General features: G+C 35.4%; 1 protein-coding gene across 3 annotated transcripts in view; it reads right to left on the reverse strand.

Moving 5' to 3' along the window:
* The window catches only part of ZNF385B (zinc finger protein 385B), an 826,323-nt gene that overhangs the window by 62,266 nt on the left and 739,404 nt on the right, over positions 1–24,653 (reverse strand). For all 3 annotated transcript variants that reach the window (XM_053698515.1, XM_053698516.1, XM_053698517.1), the window contains one exon: positions 19,348–19,413. In XM_053698515.1, coding sequence (XP_053554490.1) covers positions 19,348–19,413 — 66 coding nt within the window. The remainder of the gene's footprint in view (positions 1–19,347; positions 19,414–24,653) is intronic.

The following is a 24,653-nucleotide window of genomic DNA, read 5'->3' on the forward strand; positions in this document are numbered from 1 at the left end:
TAGTTTTTAGTTTGTTTTTAGTTATAGCTATTTTAGGGGGATATCTGTGTGTGCAGGTGACTATTACTGTGCATAATTATTAGGCAACTTAAAAAAAAACAAATATATACCCATTTCAATTATTTATTTTTACCAGTGAAACCAATATAACATCTCAACATTCACAAATATACATTTCTGATATTCAAAAACAAAACAAAAACAAATCAGTGACCAATATAGCCACCTTTCTTTGCAAGGACACTCAAAAGCTTGCCATCCATGGATTCTGTCAGTGTTTTGATCTGTTCACCATCAACATTGCGTGCAGCAGCAACCACAGCCTCCCAGACACTGTTCAGAGAGGTGTACTGTTTTCCCTCCTTGTAAATCTCACATTTGATGATGGACCACAGGTTCTCAATGGGGTTCAGATCAGGTGAACAAGGAGGCCATGTCATTAGATTTTCTTCTTTTATACCCTTTCTTGCCAGCCACGCTGTGGAGTACTTGGACGCGTGTGATGGAGAATTGTCCTGCATGGAAATCATGTTTTTCTTGAAGGATGCAGACTTCTTCCTGTACCACTGCTTGAAGAAGGTGTCTTCCAGAAACTGGCAGTAGGACTGGGAGTTGAGCTTGACTCCATCCTCAACCCGAAAAGGCCCCACAAGCTCATCTTTGATGATACCAGCCCAAACCAGTACTCCACCTCCACCTTGCTGGCGTCTGAGTCGGACTGGAGCTCTCTGCCCTTTACCAATCCAGCCACGGGCCCATCCATCTGGCCCATCAAGACTCACTCTCATTTCATCAGTCCATAAAACCTTAGAAAAATCAATCTTGAGATATTTCTTGGCCCAGTCTTGACGTTTCAGCTTGTGTGTCTTGTTCAGTGGTGGTCGTCTTTCAGCCTTTCTTACCTTGGCCATGTCTCTGAGTATTGCACACCTTGTGCTTTTGGGCACTCCAGTGATGTTGCAGCTCTGAAATATGGCCAAACTGGTGGCAAGTGGCATCTTGGCAGCTGCACGCTTGACTTTTCTCAGTTCATGGGCAGTTATTTTGCGCCTTGGTTTTTCCACACGCTTCTTGCGACCCTGTTGACTATTTTGAATGAAACGCTTGATTATTCGATGATCACGCTTCAGAAGCTTTGCAATTTTAAGAGTGCTGCATCCCTCTGCAAGATATCTCACTATTTTTGACTTTTCTGAGCCTGTCAAGTCCTTCTTTTGACCCATTTTGCCAAAGGAAAGGAAGTTGCCTAATAATTATGCACACCTGATATAGGGTGTTGATGTCATTAGACCACACCCCTTCTCATTACAGAGATGCACATCACCTAATATGCTTAATTGGTAGTAGGCTTTCGAGCCTATACAGCTTGGAGTAAGACAACATGCATAAAGAGGATGATGTGGTCAAAATACTCATTTGCCTAATAATTCTGCACACAGTGTATAGCCTACACCGACACAAACCATTCCGCGATGAAGATAGAAGATGGTCCCATGATGGAGGAAGATGTCGCTGCCTGGGTGAAGACTTCTCGCCGCCTGGATGAAGATGGATGTCTGGACTTCAGGAACTGTGAGTAGATATTCTGGGGTTAGTGTTAGTTTTTTTTCTTCATTTTTTGGGGTGTTTTTTTTATTTAGATTAGGGCTTTGGGCGGTATAAAAGAGTTGAATGCCATTTTAAGGGCAACACCCATAGAATTGCCCCTTTAGGGGCAATGGGTATCTTAGGATTTTTTTTAGACTTAGGTTTTTTATTTTGGGGGGTTGGTTGGGTGGGGTTTTTTACTTTAGGGGGGACTTTGTAATATTTTAATGTAAAAGAGATGTTTAACTTACCCTACATACCCTACAAAAAGCCATTTTAAGGACTATTGGTAGTTTATTGTTAGGTTAGGGAGTGTTTTTATTTTGGGGGGTATTTTTATAGGGCTAGGTGTAATTGGTTTTATTTTTGATAATTTCGTTCATTATTTTTTGTAATCTTAGAGTTTTTTATTTTTCATATTTTTAGTGTTTATTATTTTTTGTAATGTTTGATTTTTTAATTTTTTTGTAGTATTAGGTTTATTTAAATTTGTAATTTCGGTTTTTTAATTGGTAGTTTTTTTTATTTTATTAGAATAGTTATGTTAGGTTAATTTATAGTTTAATCTTATTTTTTTATTTCACAGGTACTTTTTATTTATTTTAAGATAGTTATATTGTAACTTTTAATTTATAATTCAATCAAATTTTTTTTATTTCACAGGTATGTTTTTATTTATTTTAAGATAGTTATATTGTAACTTTTAATTTAAAGTTAGTGGGTGTTAGGTTTAGGGATTAATAGTTTAATTTAGTGTTTTGCAATGTAAGGGTCCGGCAGTTTAGGGGTTAATAGGTTTAGTTTATGAGTTACGATGTGGGGGACTGGCAGTTTAGGGGTTAATAGGTTTATTTATTAGCTGTGATGTGGGGGGGTGGCGATTTAGGGGTTGATGTTTATTTAGGCGTCAGCGATGTGGGGGGCCGTAGTTTAGGGGTTAATTGTTTTATTATAGTAGCAATGTGCGGGGGGATTAATCACTTTATTTAGTGTCGGCGATGTCGGGGGTGGCAGACTAGGGGTGTTTAGACTAGGGGTTTATGTTAGGTTGTTAGGTTTAAACGTAACTTTCTTCTCCCCATAGACCTCAATGGGGTTGTGTTACGGAAATTTGCCATTCCGCAATCGCAGGTGTTTTCTAACACTCTCTCCCCATTGATGTCTATGGGGGAAAGCGTGCACGAGCATGTAAACTCAGCCCTTGGCTTTTGTGCGGTATGTAGCTTAACGCACCCAGTATACGGATTAATAGGAGTTACTTAGAAGCTCCTAGTTTAGCATTGTTAATGAGATTAGGCTGGGACACCAAGTGAAAGTAGCTGGGGAAACAAAAGGAGCAATTCCCTGCATCTGAAAGATAGATAAAATAAACAGGAGCCAGCAGGTGTCTGTAAACACGTGTATGCATATGACACTGTGGGGCTTGGTTAGGAGACTGAAAATCATCATAATGTTATAAAAATAATAAGCAAAACTATACATTGTTACAAAAACACTCCCAGATGGGCTATATAAATGGATAATCTACAAAACATTTATGCAAAGAAAAATTCAGCTTTACATACATTTTGCATTTTTCTTATATCCCCTCTCTGCCCTACATTCATTAATACTTATTTGGACTGAGAACTGCAACTGTAAGATGCGTTAGGACTGTAATGTTACTTCATGGATTCTTTAAAGAGAAATGTTACTTTAAAAACACTTTAGCTAATTAAGGGATACATCAGCACAGCACAAATCAGAAAGAACAACAGAGAAATTAACACATTTGGAAACTTACAAAATGAGCTGCCCTAAAACTCAAACAAAATATTGACCACACTGTGGCCTTCATTGCAACTCTGTTCTTGTAGCCACATTACACGTGTCATGCTATTTAGCACTTTTGCTTGCGCGCAGACACCACTGGAAGAAAACTTTTAACGTGGGTGCACAGTTAATATGAGATGTATAGCTAACTTATCAGACCTATTCATATTGCATCATTTCCCAGGAGGCTTTTTCATCAATGGCATGTTGTATCCTTACTTTATAAAAAAAATAATCATAGCTCTCTACAAAACACAACAGCCGCACTTCCCTCCCTCTTCAACATCCCACCCACCAATAATTGTGGTGGTTTAACATAATTACTTTTAAATAATTATTGCTTGCAAATTCTACACCTAAACTAATTAAAAACCTATGAATAAACCACTCTAATCACTCACATTCCATCCTTCTGATATCTAAGCTACTCTTGTGTTTACAAAATTCACATCTTTACAGTATTTCAACTTTTTTGACTGAGCAAGAACATGCAGTTTTAGCAAACTTTTCAATTTACTTCTATTATCAGATTTACTTTATTCTCTTGGTATCCTTTCTTGAAAAGCATACCTAGGTAGCAGCAATGAGCTGGTGATTAAACATACACATATATTTATCTTGTTAAGGGATCACCAGAAGTGTTTAGCTAGGTCCCAATAAAAGCATTGATGTTATGGAGATGACATGTTTATCCTCTTTACAGATATTAAACATATAATTATATACAAGCAACAGTGCAACAATAAAATATTGTAATGCCTTTCTAACTACTTTATATAAAAATGCATTTGTATTTGTTTTTATGCAAAGACTTACAATGTTACTCATACACCGCTAAGTAAATATGTTGACAGTGCACTTTATAAATAAAAAATATATATCATATTTACTATTATGGTTGAAAGAGGTTGGAATTATTTCTTCCTGTAAGGTTCACAATCTTCCTGTGGAAAACTAAATGGATAAAGTATTGCAATGCATAGAAAATATGTTTTCTAATAAGATGATACCAATAAATGTGTACTTCAAAGGAATAATTTTGGTCACTAAAACGCATCATATATTAAATTGTTATTCTTCAAATCTAATGTGATTAGTAAATGTATATAATGAGTATAATATTTCAAAATGTATTAATAAACAGTAATAGAAAAAAGTAAGATAAAAAATATGCAGTGCCACAATAATAATAATTAATATTCAGACATATAAATATGTAAACCTATGAATCGGTGCAACATAAAATCTATCCATGCAAATAAAAGATAAATCCTTGAAAACAAAGCATACAATGTGCCCTTATAAATAATGCAAGAAGTACATTCTGTAGTTGAATACAAAGGATTAATAAATCAACATAATAGTGTTATAATCATAATGCACCATAGAAGGTCCAAATACAAAATGAGTTCATGTGTTATGGGAAGATGAGGGGGGAATATTCAAGAACAATTGCTTAGAGTTTCAATGCTAGGATACAGATGATTAATGTTGTGGGTTGTGTAGCAACTTTTATTGCATTATCTGTATATATACAATTGAGGATATCCTTACACAATTAAGAATACAAATTAACCAATGTTTGGCACTGTGGAATAGTTATTTAGAACCACTACATAAAAACCTGGTGCTACTGCCGCCTTAAGCCAACTATTGAGCATATAATGGGGGGTAGTTATCAAGCCGTCTACTTTTCTGCCTTCGCCGGCCCAATACGCCCGCCTAAGCTCGCCTACCTTCGCCGCCGCGGACCTGAAAAAATACGCCTAAGTTATCAAATAAAGCTGTCAAAAAGCCGCGGGGCGATGAGCAGCGGACTGTGAGAGTTATCACTCATCCGATCTCGCTGCTCTTCGGCTTTTTCCCAGCTTTATTGCTAGCCTGTCACTAAGCACTCACACTAACTACACTGTTCTATCCCTATACCGGCGCCCCCGGAGCCTCCCGCAACTCAATAAAGTTACTAACCCCTAAACCGCCGCTCCTAGACCCTGCCGCAACTCTTATAAATGTATTAACCCCTAAAACGCCGCTCCCTGAACCCGCCGCAACCTATATTAAACCTATTAACCCCTATCCTGCCCCCCCTACACCGTCGCCACTTATAATAAATTTATTAACCCCTATCCTGCCCCCCACTACACCGCCGCCACTGTAATCAAATTATTAACCCCTAAACCTAAGTCTAACACTAACCCTAACGCCCCCCTAACTTAAATATTAATTAAATAAATCTAAATAATATTTTTATTATTAACTAAATTAATCCTATTTAAAACTAAATACTTACCTTTAAAATAAACCCTAATATAGCTACAATATAAATAATAATTATATTGTATATATCTTAGGATTTATTTTTATTTTACAGGCATCTTTCAATTTATTTTAACTAGGTACAATAGCTATTAAATAGTTATTAAGTATTTAATAGCTTACCTAGCTAAAATAAAGAGAAATGTACCTGTAAAATAAAAACTAACCTAAGTTACAATTACACCTAACACTACACTATACTTTAATAAATTATTCCTATTTAAAACTAAATACTTACCTGTTAAAATAAACCCTAATATAGCTACAATATAAATAATAATTATATTGTAGCTATCTTAGGATTTATATTTATTTTACAGGTAACTTTGTATTTATTTTAGCTAGGTAGAATAGTTATTAAATAGTTATTAACTATTTAATAACTACCTAGCTAAAAGAAATACAAAATTACCTGTAAAATAAATCCTAACCTAAGTTACAATTAAACCTAATTCTACACTATCATTACATTAATTAAATAAACTACCTACAAATAACTACAATTAAATACAATTGCATAAACTAACTAAAGTACAAAAAATAAAAAAAGCTAAGTTACAAAAAATAAAAAAATAAGTTACAAACATTTTAAAAATATTACAACAATTTTAAGCTACTTACACCTAATCTAAGCCCCCTAATAAAATAACAAACCCCCCCAAAATAAAAAAATGCCCTACCCTATTCTAAATTAAATAAAGTTCAAAGCTCTTTTACCTTACCAGCCCTTAAAAGGGCCATTTGTGGGGGCATGCCCCAAAACATTCAGCTCTTTTGGCTGTAAAAGAAAAATACAACCCCCCCCAACATTAAAACCCACCACCCACATACCCCTAATCTAACCCAAACCCCCCTTACAAAAACCTAACACTAATCCCCTGAAGATCATCCTACCTTGAGTCGTCTTCACTCAGCCGAGCAGCGATGGATCCGAAGTGGACAGCCGGAGCGGAAGAAGTTAATCCTCCAAGCGCTGAAGAAATCTTCCATCCGATGAAGTCATCATCCAGGCGGCGCTGAAGAAGTCTTCGATCCGGGCGATGTCATCTTCCAAGAGGCGCTGAAGAGGTCTTCTATCCGGGCGATGTCATCTTCCAAGCCGGGTCTTGAATCTTCCTCCCGCCGTCGCGGAACCTCCTTCTTCACCGACGGACTACGACGAATGAAGGCTCCTTTAAGGGACGTCATCCAAGATGGCGTCCCCTCAATTCTGATTGGCTGATAGGATTCTATCAGCCAATCGGAATTAAGATAGGAAAAATCTGATTGGCTGATTCCATCAGCCAATCAGATGAGCTCGCATTCTATTGGCTGTTCCGATCAGCCAATAGAATGTGAGCTCAATCTGATTGGCTGATTCCATCAGCCAATCAGATTTTTCCTACCTTTATTCTAGCTAAAATAAATACAAAGTTACCTGTAAAATAAATATAAATCCTAAGATAGCTACAATATAATTATTATTTATATTGTAGCTATATTAGGGTTTATTTTACAGGTAAGTATTTAGTTTTAAATAGGAATAATTTATTAAAGTATAGTGTAGTGTTAGGTGTAATTGTAACTTAGGTTAGTTTTTATTTTACAGGTACATTTCTCTTTATTTTAGCTAGGTAAGCTATTAAATAGTTAATAACTATTTAATAGCTATTGTACCTAGTTAAAATAAATTGAAAGTTGCCTGTAAAATAAAAATAAATCCTAAGATAGATACAATATAATTATTATTTATATTGTAGCTATATTAGGGTTTATTTTAAAGGTAAGTATTTAGTTTTAAATAGGATTAATTTAGTTAATAATAAAAATATTATTTAGATTTATTTAATTAATATTTAAGTTAGGGGGGCGTTAGGGTTAGTGTTAGACTTAGATTTAGGGGTTAATAATTTGATTACAGTGGCGGCGGCGTAGTGGGGGGCAGGATAGGGGTTAATAAATTTATTATAGGTGGCGACGGTGTAGGGGGGGCAGATTAGGGCTTAATAAATTTATTATAGGTGGCGACGGTGTAGGGGGGGCAGATTAGGGCTTAATAAATTTATTATAGGTGGCGACGGTGTAGGGGGGGCAGGATAGGGGTTAATACATTTAATATAGGTTGCGGCGGGTTCAGGGAACGGAGGTTTAGGGGTTAATACATTTATTATAGTTGCGGTGGGCTCCGGGAGCGGCAGTTTAGGGGTTAATATGTATAGAGTAGCTTGCGGTGGGCTCCGGGAGCGGCGGTTTAGGGGGTAATAACTTTATTTAGTTGCGGCGGTGTAGGGGGGGCAGATTAGTGGTGTTTAGACTCGGGGTACATGTTAGGGTGTTAGGTGCAGACAGCTCCCATAGAAATCAATGGGATGTCTGTCAGCAGCGAACTTGTACTTTCGCTATGGTCAGACTCCCATTGATTCCTATGGGATCCGCCGCTTCCAGGGGTGGCGGTTTGAAAACCAGGTACGCTGGGCCGTAAAAGTGCCGAGCGTACCTGCTAGTCATTTGATAACCATTGATTCCTATGGGATCCGCCGCTTCCAGGGGTGGCGGTTTGAAAACCAGGTACGCTGGGCCGTAAAAGTGCCGAGCGTACCTGCTAGTCATTTGATAACTAGCAAAAGTAGTGAGATTGTGCCGCACTTGTGTGCGGAACATCTGGAGTGACGTAAGAATCGATCTGTGTCGGACTGAGTCCGGCGGATCGAAGCTTACGTCACAAAATTCTACTTTTGCCAGTCTCGAGCCTTTGATAACTAAGGCGAATCAGCCTCGCCACAAATACGCTGCGGAATTCCAGCGTATTTGAGGTTGACGGCTTGATAACTACCCCCCAATGTCTCAAAAACTAGACATTCGATTTGAAGGTTTTATATTGCCCAATAGCTCTTTAAATGATTAATTATAAATAAAATAACAAACTTTAATTATATTATATTAAATATATTATCCAAAAGGACTATAAACACTTCAAAGACAAAAGGCTTCCTTTCTATTGGTTGATATTAGCCAAATGACTAAAAACTGTTACTAGATTAAGTTCCATTTCAGGTAGTTTGGTATGCAAAGGCGAATTGACCAATGACACAGTGATCTACTAGACTATGATTGTTTCGATTGGTCGCTGTTGGATTTAAATTTTGGAGAATTTTTTTAGTAAATTTTCTGATCTCTTGGCTTGACAAAAGCTCATTTATGCACCGGAATTTGTAGCCTTTGTTTTCCTTTTGTTTTGTTTTCCTTTTTCCTTTTGCAGTAGTGCCCCCAACTGATGCCAAGATATCCAGTTATCAGCCAGGAATACCTGGGGTGCTGCTATATGCAGAAATATGTTCTGGTTAGTGTATCCCCTTTTTTCCTGTAATGATCTTTGTCTTTGAAGTGTTTACAGTAATTTTGGTTAATAATTTTTAATATAATATAATTAAAGTTTGTTATTTTATTTATAATTAATAATTTAAAGAGCTAATGTGCACTATGAAACCCTCTAATGGACTGTGCCATTTTTGGGGCATTATATGCTTGATATTCTTACATAAACCCCGATATTCAAAACATTGACAGGCCAACAAGAAACTGCCTGCTTGGGTTCGACAGGCTCAAAGTCTCTCAATATATTCCAAAAAGGGGTTGAACCGTGAAGTGCTGACGAGTGGCGATGTGTCTCCCCTAGGATATAATGGGAATTGCTACTTCAGCAAAAGTCCGCCGATATCGCCACTCACCTGCGCTATCAGTGGAAGGGGAGGGGGCTGTATTTGAAGTATTCCTACACAGCACAGACAGTACGCTCACTGAAACAAAGATAGGTTTCTGTGTAGGAACACTTCAAATAATAGATACTTAAATTTACACCTACTGAACCAACACTACCTGCCTCACACCGGAAGAGACAAATATGGCTGAAAACCTGTACTTAACCTGCAGGGCAGTGCTTAGAATATATCACACTACTGTAAGTAAATGCAGGTTACTCCCATGGAACGCACATCTTACTCCTACCGAACACCTACATATACTTAATGTCTGTGATCTACCTTGGTAATAAAGTAAATAATAAAACCTTTCCTATTAAAGGGACACTGAACCCAAATAGTTTTCTTTCTATTTTAAGCAACTTTCTAATTTACTCCTATTATCAATTTTTCTTCATTCTCTTGCTATCTTTATTTGAAAAGCAATAATGTAAGTTTAGAAGCCGGCCCATTTTTGGTTCACAACCTGAATTGTCCTTGCTGATTGGACAGCACCAATAAACAAGTGCTGTCAAGTGTCCTGAACAAAAATTGGCTGACTCCTTAGCTAGGAGTACATTAGAAAGTTGCTTAAAATTGCGTACTCTATTTGAATCATGAAAGAAAAAAAATTGGGTTTAGTATCCCTTTAAAACTTTAGGAGCTATGTTGATGCATGTATATACAATGTTTCATGCATATGCATTTTCTGGTATAAGGCATTTTAAACAGTTTTTGCTTTTTTGTGTCTTCTTTAAAAAACAAAAAAACAAAAAAAAAAACAATAATATTTATTTTTCGTTATAAAAATATGTTATGAAAGTCAGAAGTTGCAAATTTATAGTTTTACATAGTTGCATAATGTTCAACATTGCAAATTTAAAAATCTGCAATTATGTAAAAATTCAAAGTTGCGGCTACTGACGTATTAGAAAATACATATACATGAACCATATTTATACATATAATGCTCCTATAAGCTATAAACCCCTTATGTACCCTCACCCCCAGCACAACCTAACCCCACTACACTATTAACCCCTTATCTGCCATAACCCCCATTGCTATTAACCCATAAACCACCATTACTCCCACCGCAATAGACCCCCCACACTAATAATCCCCACACTTCCACAATCTCCCATCACAATAACCCTTAACTTATTAACCCCCTAACAGCTAACCCCCCCAAGACCCCCTAAGTTACACAAAATAAAAAAACACTAGTAATACATAAAATAAAAAATTATCACCAAAAACAAAAATACATTGCTGTCGGCATTTATCAATGTGTGGCGAACATGGTTTGCTATAGTGGATCATGTCCGTCTGCACAATGATAAATGGACCCCTAAAACTAAGGTCTATTTTTAAAAAAGCCCATTCCTAAAAACAAAACAAAAAACTAAACTAACACTAAAGCCTACTCTAAAAATTGCCCTAAAAAGGGGCATTTGTCAGTCAGTGCCCTAGCTCAAGTGATGAGCACTTTTGCATTAAGAAAAATCCTATACTAAAACCAAAGTAACCCCCCAACTCCCTTAAAAAAAAAACTATCTTTAAAAAACATCTATCCTAAAATAAATGCCCTGAGAAGTAATCATAGCTGTTTTGCATTTAAAAAATCATATTTTTAAAAAAATTATATTATTAGCTAAATTATATCATTAGCTCTCTAAAAGTAAAAAAAAAAAACACAATGTGGCCCTTAATGGATAAGGTTGTATAAAGTTCTCAACAACATTAACATTGTTACAAAAGTATTTAATTTTCAAGAAAGCTTAGAAGTTTCTTTCATCTAGTATAGCTGGTATTAAATATATATCTTATAACACTGATGTAAATGGTGTATCATTTTTTTTCAATGTCCTATAAAAAATTTATAGCAACACTGTCCACACATAAAGACATTTTCTGAATGTAGCCTCATAATTTTGCTAGTATTTATAATTATTGTAAATTAAATGAACAATAAAGTTAATATGTTATATCTACTTAATATATATCTCTAATTAAGTACTGTGTTGCAAAAGGACTGCATAAAAATAAATGTTTTAAAATAAAAGTATTAAACTAAAAGTTCAGTCAGTCTAAGAATACGCCCCTACAAACAAGATGTAAAGAAACTCCTGCTTCATTTTGTAGCATATTACTGGTCAGGGCAATTTCAGAACACTTAAAGAAACATTCTCATGGAAAGTGAAATGCATAAAGAAGCATAACAAACAAGAGATGTAGGAAGAGTTTATACTGGGCTTAAATGACAAAATGAGGGAAATTCAAAAGGTAAAAGTAAGGATAAGGTGAAAATAAATATATATTTTTTTCCATTCTATTAATATTTATGCAAATAGTCCAGGAAATGTAACCAATCAAAAACATTTTTTTTAAAAAAAATCTATTTTTATTCTGTATTGCATCTAAAAAGATCATTTAAAATGTAGCAAACATGGTTTTAAACAGATGTTTCGGCGCTTACAAAAATAACTTTTTGTTTTAATGCCAGTGGATATTTCTCCTTGTCCACTAACATACAGCTAGATTACAAGTCTGTGCGTTCGTCTTTTAACGCTGAAAATATGGTATGGCACTCTTAAAAATGACGTTTTTTAATGGGATTCCCATAGCACTGCCACTATGAGTTTTGCGTTCTGGCTAAAAAAAACTGCGTTAGACCCTAAAACAACAAGATCCGTAACGCCATCTAAAGTCAGTAGTTATGAGTTTTACGCTACAATTCTGTAACATAAAACTCATAACTAAACTGCTACAAAGTAAACTAAACACCCATAAACTACCTATTAACCCCTAAACAGAGGCCCTCCCGCATGCCAAATACTATATTAAAGTTATTAACCCCTAATCTGCCGCTCCCGCCACTTTAAAAATATTAACCCCTATTCCGCTGCTCCTTGATATCATCGCCACTATAATAAACTTATTAACCTTTAAACCACTGCCCTCCTTCATCGCAAACACTATTCAAATATAATTGACCCCTAATCTACCGTCCGCCCACATCGGCCCCACTATACTAAAGTTATTAAGCCCTACACCGCCACCACTATAATAAACCTATTAACCCCAAGCCCCCACAACGAAATATACTAAACTAAACTATTAACCCCTAAACCAAAAGCCCCCAAATCGCAATAAACTAAATTAAACTAGTAACCCCTAAACCTAATTCCCCCTAACTTTAGATTAAAATTACAATTTCCCTATTTTAAATTAAATTAAAACTTACCTGTACCTAAGTTTAAACCAACAATTAAACTAATATAATTATTAAACTAAAATTAAAACTACCAATTAACTAAAACTAAACTACACATTAAAAAATCCTAACATTACTCTAAAAATTACAAAGTATCTAATTAAATTTTTTTTACTAAATTACAAAAAATAACAAACACTAAATTACAGAAAATAACAAACGAAATTATCAAAAATAAAAAAAGAATTACACCTAATCTAATAGTCCAATACAAATAAAAAAGCCCACTCAAAATAAAAAACAAACCCCTAGCCTACAATAAACTACCAATAGCACTTAAAAGGGCTTTTTGTGGGGCATTTCCCCAAAGATTTACCTGTAAAAAAAAATACAAAGACCCCACCCCACAGTAAAACCCACCACCCAACCAACCCCCCAAAATAAAAAACCTAACCTAATAAAAAAGCTAAGCTACCCATTGCCCTGAAAAGGGCATTTAGCTCTTTTACATTGCCCAAACCTTAAACTAAACAAAAAAAAACATCCAAAAACCCTTAAAAAACCTAAAACTAACCCCCGAAGATCCACTTACAGTTTTTGAAGTCCCGCTTGAACGATCTTCATCCAGGCGTCGAGAAGTCTTCATTCAGGCGGTCTCTTCAATCTTCATCCCGGCGGCGAAGTCCTCATCCAAGCGGCAAGAAGTCTTCATCCAGACGGCCTCTTCAATCTTCATCCAGACGACATCTTCTATCTTGATCCCAGCGGCGTGGAGCAGGTCCATCCTGAAGACATCCGGCACAGAGCATCCTCTTCATACGGTCACCGAAAGTTCAATGCAAGGTAAGCGATTCAAGATGGCGTCCCTTGCATTCCTATTGGCTGAAAATTTTGAATCAGCCAATAGGATTTAAGCAGCTCTCATTCCATTGGCTGATTCGAATTAGCCAATAGAATGAGAGCTGCTTAAATCCTATTTGCTGATTTGAACAGCCAACAGGATTTTAGCAGCTCTAATTCCTATTGGCTGATTCAAATTTTTCAGCCAATAGGAATGCAAGGGACACCATCTTGAATTGTGTACCTTGCATTGAAGATTCAGTGTACAGCAGTGACCGTATGAAGAGGATTGCGCCGGATGTCTTCAGGATGGACCTGCTCCGCGCCGCCGGGATCAATATAGAAGATGCCGCCTGGATGAAGATTGAAGAGGCTGCCTGGATGAAGACTTCTCGCCGCTTGGATGAGGACTTCGCCGCCAGGATGAATATAGAGGAGGCCGCTTGGATGAAGTCTTCTTGCTGCCTGGATGAATATTGTTCAAGCGGGACTTCAAAAACTGTAACTGGATCTTTGGGAGTTAGTGTTTTATTAAGGGTTTTTTGGGTGTTTTTTTTTTAGTTTAGGGTTTGGGCAATGTAAAAGAGCTAAATGCCCATCCAAATGCCATTTTCAGGGCAATGTATAGCTTAGGTTTTTTTTAGAGTTAGGTTTTTTATTTTGGGGGTTGGTTGGTTGGGTGGTGGGTTTTACTGTTGGGGGGGTCTTTTTTTTACAGGTTAAAGAGCTGATATCTTTGGGGCAATGCCCCACAAAAAGCCCTTTTAAGGGTCATTGGTAGTTTATTGTAGGCTAGGTTTTTTTATTTTGGGTGGGCTTTTTTATTTTGATAGGGCTATTAGATTAGGTGTAATTCTTTCTTTTTTTTGATAATTTTGTTTTTTATTTTTTGTAATTTTAGGTTTTGGTGTAAGGCAGGTTATGTTTTATTTCACAGGTAAGTTTGTATTTATTTTACCTAGGTAGTTAGTAAATAGTTATTAACTATTTACTTACTAGTCTACCTAGTTAAAATAAATTCAAACTTACCTGTGAAATAAAAATAAAACCTAAGCTAGCTACAATATAACTATTAGTTATATTGTAGCTAGTTTAGGTTTTATTTCACAAGCAAGTATTACGTTTTAAATAGGTATTATTTAGTTAATAATTGTAACTTTAATTTAGCTATATTTAAATTATGTTAAAGTTTGGGGGTGTTAGGGTTAGGGTTACGTTAGGTTTAGGGGTTAATAGTTTTATTTAGGTTGTTTGGATGTGGGGGGCTGACATTTTAGGGGTTAATAGGTTTATTTAGTGGTAGTGATGTGGGAAGCCAGAGGTTTAGGGGTTAATAACTTTATTTAGTTGCGGCAATGTTGGTGAGTGGCGGAATAGGGGTTAATAGATTTATTTAGGTGGCGGCGATATCGGGAGCGGCAGATTAGGGGTTAATAACATTAGGTAGGTGGCGGCGATGTCGGGGGCAGCATATTAGGGGTGTTTAGACATGGGGTTTATGTTAGGGTGTTAGGTTTAAACGTTAGTTTTCTTTCCCCATAGACTTCAATGGGGCTGCGTTACGGAGCTTTTCTTTCCGCAATCGCAGGTATTAGACTTTTTTCTGACACCTTCTCACCATTGATGTCTATGGGGAAAGCTTGCACGAGTACGTCTTGTATTTTGGTGCGGAATGGAGCTTAAAAGCACCATATCGCCCGCACATGCCAGGTTTTTTAAAACTTGTAATTGCTGCACTATAGGGGGTTAAATAACGCAACTTTTGATGCTTTTGTTAATTTCCCTATAGCGCTCAAAACTCGTAATCTAGCTGATAGACTTAAATATCAACCAAACAAGAATGCACTTACTACTAATTGTATAATTTGAACTTTTTTTTCATGCAAAAGCGCTTTAAAAAAAGTGTTTAATTGCTGCTCTTTCATTGTTATTTAATTTAGTTTAATGTCTTTTTAAGTGTTTTCCTATATTTAGTGGATGTGACAGTGTTCCAGACATTCTGCGTACAACAGCAAAGCAGCAAGTGTAACAAAAGTAGAAAACACATTAAGTCCACAAAGCCTGAAAAGAAGCTTTTACTTTATACGCCTTGTTTGATGTAGTGTGAAATAATATATTATACACGAGTTTTACAACCATAATTGAGATAAGTATGAATACGAATATTCAATATTACACTAAAGTTTCTGCATAAAGGTACATTTTCATTGGACGTTTGACCTCTGCACTGCTTTTCACTAATTAAAGGGTCATGCCAACCCAAAATTGGAATTCACATGGGTGCATTTCACTTTTGAAAAGAAACAGTTTTGCAATATACATGAATTAGCAAAAATGCTTCCAGTAAAAGTTGTAGTTGTTTCAATATTATATTTAAAAGGACAGTCTAGTCAAATTAAACTTTTATGATTCAGATAGGGCATGCAATTTTAAAGAACTTTCCAATTTACTTTTATCATCAAATTTTATTTGCTCTCTTTGTATTATTTTTTGAAAACTAAACCTAGGTAGGCTCATATGCTAATTTCTAATCAGTTGAACTGCCTCTTATCTGAGTGCATTTTGACAGTTTTTGACAGTTATACACTGCTAGTTCATGTGTGTCATATAGATAACATTGTCTGCACTGATTCGGCTAAAATGCAAATCTGTTAAAAGAACTGAGATAAGGGGGCAGTCTGCAGAGGTTTAGATACAAGGTAATCACAGAGGTAAGAAGTGTATTAATATAACAGTGTTGGTTATGCAAAACTGGGGAATGGGTAATAAAGGGATTATTTATATTTTTAAACAATACAAATTCTGGAGTAGAATGTCCCTTTAAGTACGAACTGTGCACCAGCATTTTAAACACAACATTTGCTTAGAGAGCCTTAGGTGCTTGTATTATCTGGTAATTAATCAATTTGTTAATTGCAGACATGATACAAGCCCACTGGTGCTCTGAGCAGCTGAGGTATTTCAAATGCTGGTGTACTGAGCATATCTAGATATGCTTCACATGCACGTGCTGAGAAAAATGATAATGCTAAAACAGTGATAATTTTTACTAAAAGCATTTTTAAAATGTAGTATATTGTAAATACGTTTTATTCACAGATGTAATTAATCTACGTGCATTTTAATTTTGACTGGAATGTCCCTTTAAATGACAATTCATTTGTAAAAGCTGTGATAAGTAAATGCTGTAATGCATTATTGCACTACTAATTGCATTACTGGCAATGTTCAGCTCTGGTTTAGCAGTGCATTGCCAGTCCAGGGCAAGATTACATATGCGGCGGCGTCCACAAAAGCCGGCAATGCCATCTTTTACACGGTTTTGGTATCACATATACAGCGCCGCATATAAATGCGGCACATATATTTCACCTGTCGGCCACAGTTTTTACTCCCATAAGCTAACATAGAACCGCGTTGCAAAAAGGTATCACATATTAAGTGCAAGGACTTACGCAGCAAAATGGAGAAATTTTACTCCATTTTCATCTCGCCACACATAGGCAGGCGCAGCAAGCCTTGCGCTGAGTATGTGAGCACCGTAACTCCCGTAACTGCCTGAAAACAACTAACACCTAACCCATGCACAATGTCTATTTAGCTCCTGAAAATAACTAACACCTAACGCATGCGCAATATCTATCTACCTGTCAACCACAATCCCCCACAGCAATAACTAATAAAGAATATTAACCCCTAATCCGCCATTAACCCACATCACAATAAACCTAATAAAGTATATGAACCCCTAATTCGCCATTACCCCACATCGCAATAAACCTAATAAAGTATATTAACCCCTAATCAGCCATTAACCAACATCGCAACAAACCTAATAAAACTATTAACCCCTAATCCGCCAAACCCACACAACGCAATAATCCTAATAAATCTATTAACCCCTAATCCGCCAAACCCCCACAATGCAAATAACGAATGAAATTACTAAGCCCTCTAACCTAACACCCCCTAAATTAACCCCAATTACCTAAATTAAAAAACACTAAATTACAATTAAGATAAAAAAAGCTAACATTACTTAATTTTTTTTTTAATTAATCTAACATTACAAAAAAATAATTAAATTAGATTAGGGATTTCTGGGCATTCTTAAAAGAGCTGAATGCCCTTTTAAGGGCAATGCCAATACAAATGCCCCATTTGGGGGCAATGGGTAGTTTAGGATTTTTTAGTGTTAGTTTTTTTTTATTTTGGGGGGTTTGGTGGGTGAGGAGTTTTACTGTTAGAGGGGGACTTAGTATTTTTTTTAAGAAAAAGAGCTGTTTAACTTAGGGCAATGCCCTACAAAGGCCCTTTTAAGGTCTATTGGTAGTTTAGTATTAGATTAGGGGGTGTTTTTATTTTGGGGGGGGGGGCTTTTTTATTTTCATAGGGATTAGGTTTAATTTTTTATTTTTGATAATTTGGTTTCTTATTTTATGTAATGTTAGACTTTTTTATTTTTTGTAATCTTAGATTAATTAAAAGGGATACAGAACCCAATGTTTTCTTTCATGATTCAGATAGAGCATGCAATTTTAAGCAACTTTCTAATTTACTCCTATTATCAATTTTTCTTCATTTTCTTGCTATCTTTATTTGAAAACGCAGAAATTTAAGATTACGAGCCGGCCCATTTTTGGTTCAGACCCTGGATAGCGCTTGCTTATTGGTGAATACCATTTAGCCACCAATGAGCAAGTACAACCTAGGTGCTGAACCAAAGATGGGCCGGCTCGTAAGCTTACATTACTGCTTTTTAAAATAAAGATACCAAGAGAACAAAGAAAAATTGAAAGTAGTTAAAGTTGCTTAAAATTGCATGCTCTATCTGAATCATGAAAGAAAAAATGTGGGTTCAGAATCCCTTTAAATTTAAATTTTTTTATTTTTAAGTAATGTTAACTTTTTTATTTTAATTTAAGTTATTGGGGTTAATTTACGGGGAGTTAGGTTAGAGGGCTTAGTAATTTAGTTATTTGTGTTGTGGGGGTTTGGCGGACTAGGGGTTAATAGATTTATTAGGATTATTGTGTTGTGTGTGTTTGGTGGATTAGGGGTTAATAGTTTTATTAGTTTTATTAGGTTTGTTGCAATGTGGGTTAATGGCGGATTAGGGGTTAATATACTTTATTGGGTTTATTGCGATGTGTGTTAATGGTGGATTAGGGGTTAATAGTTTTATTAGGTGGATCGCAATGTGGGTGAATTGTGGATTAGGGGTTAATAGTTTAATTAGGCTTATTGAGTTGTGGGGGGTTGTCGGTTTAGGGGTTAATACTTTTATTATTGGTTCCAATGTGGGTTTGATGGCGGATATAGGGGTTTTACGTGTGGGGTTTATTTTTGGGAGGCGGGTTAGACTTTTACAGGAGATTTGACTTTTTTTTTAATTTTATTTTTTCTAAAGTGCCGTAAATCACTGGCGACTCCAGAAATTTGTATTTACGCACATTTCTGGACATCACTAGTTTATTCGACTTACGGTACTTTATGAACTGCCAGCGAGGTTTATGTAATACCCCGATGTGCAAGGTGAAATTACAGGCGGCGTGGGTTTCAGCAGTTGCACTGAAGCTTGCGCCGTATATGTAATCTCGCCCTCATTGTTTACTATGTATACCCCTTTGTGAAGGTTAAACCAATTACTATAGGCAAACAACAATGAAGAAAAAAATGCTCTATTGAATCAAAGCATATTCTTATTGCTTCTTAATAAAACATTTATACAAATTATATTATAACAAATATTAACAAACAAAAATGTGTTTTCAAGTATAATTGTAGAATTAGTAACAATGACCATAGTTTAACAATACAGTTCCAAGTTAAATTGTTATTTAATAATACATCAAGTACCTCTTCTTTTAACCTCCCTTTCTCGTTTTCTTGTATATCTTCCCTCTATTCGTATCCGTAATTGATCTAAAAAATAAAGGTAAAAAAGACAGAGGGGATGTGTCAGAATTATTAGAATTCGAAATTGAAACATCAGTGCTCCATTACGTGATACAACTCTAAAAACTGCAGTGCAACTTTATTTTTAAGTTACTCACTAGAAATGCTAAAACAGTTTAATCCAGCTACCTGTCACAGGCACGTTACCAAGGGTATTTGGTATGATAGAACACTTAAAGGGACAGGAAACCCCAATTTTTTCTTTCATGATTTGGATAGACCATAACATATTAAACAACTTTCCTATTTACTTCTATTATCAAATTTGCTTCATTCGCTTGTTATCATTTGCTGAAGGAACAACATTGCACTACTGAGATGTAGCTGGACACATCTAGCTAGCCAATCATAAGAGACAAATGTGTGCAGGCATCAATCAGTAACTAGCTCCCACTAATGTAGGATATGTGTGTATTCTTTGTCAACAAGGGATACCAAAAGAATGAAGCACATTTGAAAATAGAAGTGAATTTAAAAGTGTCTTAAAATGACACGCTCTTTCTGAATCATGCAAGTTTAATTTTGACTTTCCTATCCCTTTAAAGGGACATGAAACCCAATTCATTTTCTTTCATGATTCAGATAGAAAATACAATTAAAAATATATACTGTATCTAATTTACTTCTATTACCAAATTTGCTTTATTCTCTTGTTTTCTTTGTTGAAGAGATAGCTAGATAGCTAGTGTGCACTTCTTGAGCGCTACATAACAGGAAATAGTACTGCCATCTAGTGCTCTTGCTAATGTATAACAGTGTTATAAAACCTATACCATATAGTACTGCAGACACGAGCACACTCCTGAACTTACCTTCCTGATTTTCAACCAAGAATAGCAAGTAACCTAAGACAATTTGATAAAAGAAGTAAATTGGAAAGTTATTTAAAATTGTATGATCTATCTGAATCATGAAAGAAAAATGTTGTGTTGTATGTCCCTTTAATTGAATCTGCATAGGAGTTTGCATCTGTGTATTCTTTCCTTTACAAATGTGTGTTTCTCTCATCATTACATTTTACCTGCTAGTCTATTAATCATTTCTACAGTTAAACATAATTTATTACTTCCTCCCAGCATCTATGTCACATATCTTGTTCTCAGAGGTGATTCCCAGAGCCAACCACCATACATTTGGAATGCGGTCCAGTTTTTATGGGTCCAATTCCTTCTTCTTAGGACAAAGTGGTAAGAGGGAGGTTTATATAAGAAAATAAAAAAGAAATAGTTGAAACTTTTGACCTGTACCAATCTCCATCATTCATTTGATTATCTGTCTGAAATTCTCTAAGAAAAATGTTTTTATCGTTTGCAATTCATTTCAATAAATATGTCTGGCTATTTCATGATAACATTTAAAAAATATATCTAATTTACAGGTAAAACAGCAGTTACCTGCTATTTTACCTGTTTATTTGACAAGAGAAATAGTATGGTTGTGTTCTATTCGTTCTTCTTGTATATTAGAAATCAGAATTCTTGATTACTAGCATACTGCTTACAAAGTTCAAAAACATATAATTCTTTTTTAAGTCATTCAAGTTAAACCCTCAGCACTAATATATGAGGTTTGATGCTGTTTCTATCTTCAGAGAGCTCTGATTGGAGACCGCTTTTCATTAGGAAACTTTTTCTTCTTGATTGCAAACAGCTTATTCACCATGGGAAGTAGCAAACGAAACAATTCTCTCAAACAGTTTTCCAGAATTAGCTGACACCAAAAGCACCAATTGAATCACTTTCTCTATGAAGAGTTGCTAATAAATGTTAAATCTCCCAACCAAATAACTAAGGACTTCATGCTATATACTGTGAAGCTGCAGGAATGCTGGTCTGGCAAACAAATTTGCATTAACTTGGGGAATTTGTTGCTGGAATTAATTGCTGGAGATTATAAAAAAAAAGTACAATATAAAACCAGAGAGTAAAAAAAATCTACTTATTTAGACATATGCATGGGTAAGTTCGTTCGAATGATTCGTTTTGGAATTTTTCAATTGTTCAGTTCGGTCAAATTTCGTCCATGCAGGTATTCAGTTCGGACGAATAATGGATTTGAATTTGTTGCCGTTGTTTCCAATGCGAACAGCTAATATAGACAAATAATATTAACAAAAATCTTACATTATAGGATTCAAACAATTAAAGGAACCTATTTTTCAATGGCAAAAGAACATACAATTCCTGTATGACTAAAATCTAGAATTTAGTGCCTGACCGGCTGTCCATAACATCTGTCATTAGTAATTCTATGCCAGGATCGGACAGGGGACGATGCACAAAAGAATTGTAAGACCCCCTGTACATCATTACAAACAAAACAGCTTATTAACTAAGCAATATAACTCCTTCCTCCCAATACTGCACTTTTTTTGGCGCCAAACTGCATGAACGTATGAATAAATCAATTTTGTCAATCATTCATTCATTTTGTATGTTTCGTCCAGTTATGTGTTGGTTGGTTCATATATCTAATGAATCAGTAAAATTCAGTCAAAATTGCATTCTTCCGAAGCGGAAAAATACATCACTAGTTTCTATTGTAACCTTACATCAATTGAGTAAATCTTATTCTTATTAATAGTATGAAAAACATTAATTGCTAATTTATAATCTGTATTTAAATAAATATGCCATAATTAGAGTTTTTTTTCATACAGACTCCAACATTAGGGTGGTGATATTGTAATATGAAGGTTATCATGTAATTATATCAAAACTTTTTTTAAATAACCTATAACATTTAGCAATTGATGATATGATAACTTAACTCAATGGGAAACTAAAAAAGCAGTAATAACACTAAAATGTCTCAAGATCAAAATTACATGGCAGACAATAAAGTCTTGGTGCCTGTAAAAAAATGTTTCTTAAAGATTTTCACATTTATTCAAAATGAGTGTAAGTAAACCAGATTTTTTCTGCAATACAATATTCAAAAATGAGTTCTTCTGAAAGGATATACAGTACGAGAAATACTGGCACTGTGAACAGTCAGAGGTTAGGACCTAGTAACAGCTAGGGCCGATGCTACCCTCAAAATAATACTATTTACAAATTACCCCACAATCAAAGAGAGAATTATAGGACACAGAAAGGGGTTTTAGCACTCTACCTCTAAGAGATAATGAATATAATTAAAAAATAACTTTAATGTTTAAGAATAAAACATACAGGACACCCTGTTATGATACCAACCACCACATAAAACAACACTATTGGTTGCACACACCCCTGTTTCCTGGCCGATAACAGCAAACATCGGTTTCAGGTGCCAGTGGTTTACAGACCGTGGCTAACAAACGCGTTTCGGCCTGTTAATGGCCTTTCTCAATGTTAAAAGTAGACAAAGTGTGGACAAACCGAGCGTGTCTCGGACATTCCTTAAATACCCCATGGTTTAACGCACCCATCAATCATAACGCGATGCGTCATCAAGCTCCACCCCCTATCTCATTTTGGAAGTTCATTGGACAAAACAGGGGTGTGAATACCAGCTCGGTGCTGTGATTGTGGTTCACATGTAAATTACTTATTGTTATTGTTTTCATGCTGCTTCGAAGTTATATGTCATATGCAGTATTGACATTCTTACTTAGGTTATCAAGTATCATGACAAAGTATCAGCTGCTCTGATGAGTGACCAGTTATATTTGCCGATTACTAACATCTCATAATGTAATGAGATTCATCCCTCTAATGCCTTGCTTTTGTATAGAGACCAAAAAGCAAAATGTATAACTAAGGTCTATAAAAATGCTGCATATATTATTGCCTAAACCAATTATTTTATGTGCATCACTTGCCGGTTAAAACAAATTAGCTTTTTGGCTTTTCTAGTAAGCATGAGACAAACACAATTTGTTTCCTTAATGTCTCTTTAAAGGGATTAAGCCAAAAGTCAAAATTAAAAGTTAACAATGCAAATAGAGGATGACAAAAAAACAGCAACTTTCAGATTTATTTCCATGATCAAAGTTCACATTGTATGGCTGTCATATGACAGGGGGCAGGGAAATTGAGGAAACTGTCAGAAAAAAACTCTATTGCTCATTTGAAATTCAGAGTAAATGCCATTGTATTGTACAGTTATTATGCATTTTTTTGGTTATGCACTTCTACTGTATTAAATGGTCCTTTAAATACATCAAAGGGTTGTGTTTCTATTCCACTGGAATTAAAAAGAAAAAGAAGCCCCTAAACTACTTGAGATGCATAGAAAGCTACTGCATAGTAAACTAATGCATCAGAATAAGGGTCACACTATAAATGTTTAGTTTATGTATCAGGTTAATACTTTAAATTTAAATCACTGCTACTCGACCTTTTACTTTATGGTACCCCTGATTAACTGAGTTCTCAATTGCTAGCGACATCCCAAGGAAACTACTAAATCAATTAACAGGATACAATATGATAAGTATATACAAGAAATATAACAGCTTATGACAGGAGGTGCTGCAGACTAAATGGAGATTACTGATCAGTGGTGCGTTTAACTTGCACCTGTGACGCTTATCATTATTAATAGCTTTTACAGATATGAATAAAATAAAATCTACAAAATAGTTCAAATGTAAATGTCTATAAATATTTTACTTCAGTATGGGAATATCTAGCAATTTAATTTGGCCACATAAACTTTAAAAAGGTATTTAAAGAGCATATTGATCTAAAACTAATTTATCTCAATAGTCAAAAATCCAAAGCTTCATGAAGCTTTTGTAACAATTAATGACTTACAGAGCAAGCGCTAACTCTCTGTTATACATGCGCTAAGGGGAACTAAGGGTGAACATATTGCACAGCCATATTGCTTCATTTCATTGGCGGTAATTGTAGTGCTCAATAAATTCTTTTTCTTATGATACCATGCTATATAGAAACAATAAGATTTAATTGTTGGGATATTATTTGTTTACAAGAACAATTAATTTAGGGCTAAATTACAAGTGGAAATTTGCCTGTTTGCAATGACAAGTGTCTGGTTATTGCTACCTGAGCTTGCGGTAGCAATTAGCACTCAGAAAATTAACCAGAGATCCGATCCCTGGTTAATTCTCTAAAAATGCTCCAAATGCTCTCAAAATAGAAGGCATTATAGTTTTTTATTTAAAATAATGTAGTTTTTTGTTATTGATAAAAAACAACTGCCCTAGGCAGTTTTTGAAGTCTAAAGTTGGTGGGAAACGGAACTGAAAAGTGCCT

Source organism: Bombina bombina, chromosome 1 (assembly GCF_027579735.1).
Source record: "Bombina bombina isolate aBomBom1 chromosome 1, aBomBom1.pri, whole genome shotgun sequence".
Classification (NCBI taxonomy): Eukaryota; Metazoa; Chordata; class Amphibia; order Anura; family Bombinatoridae; genus Bombina; species Bombina bombina.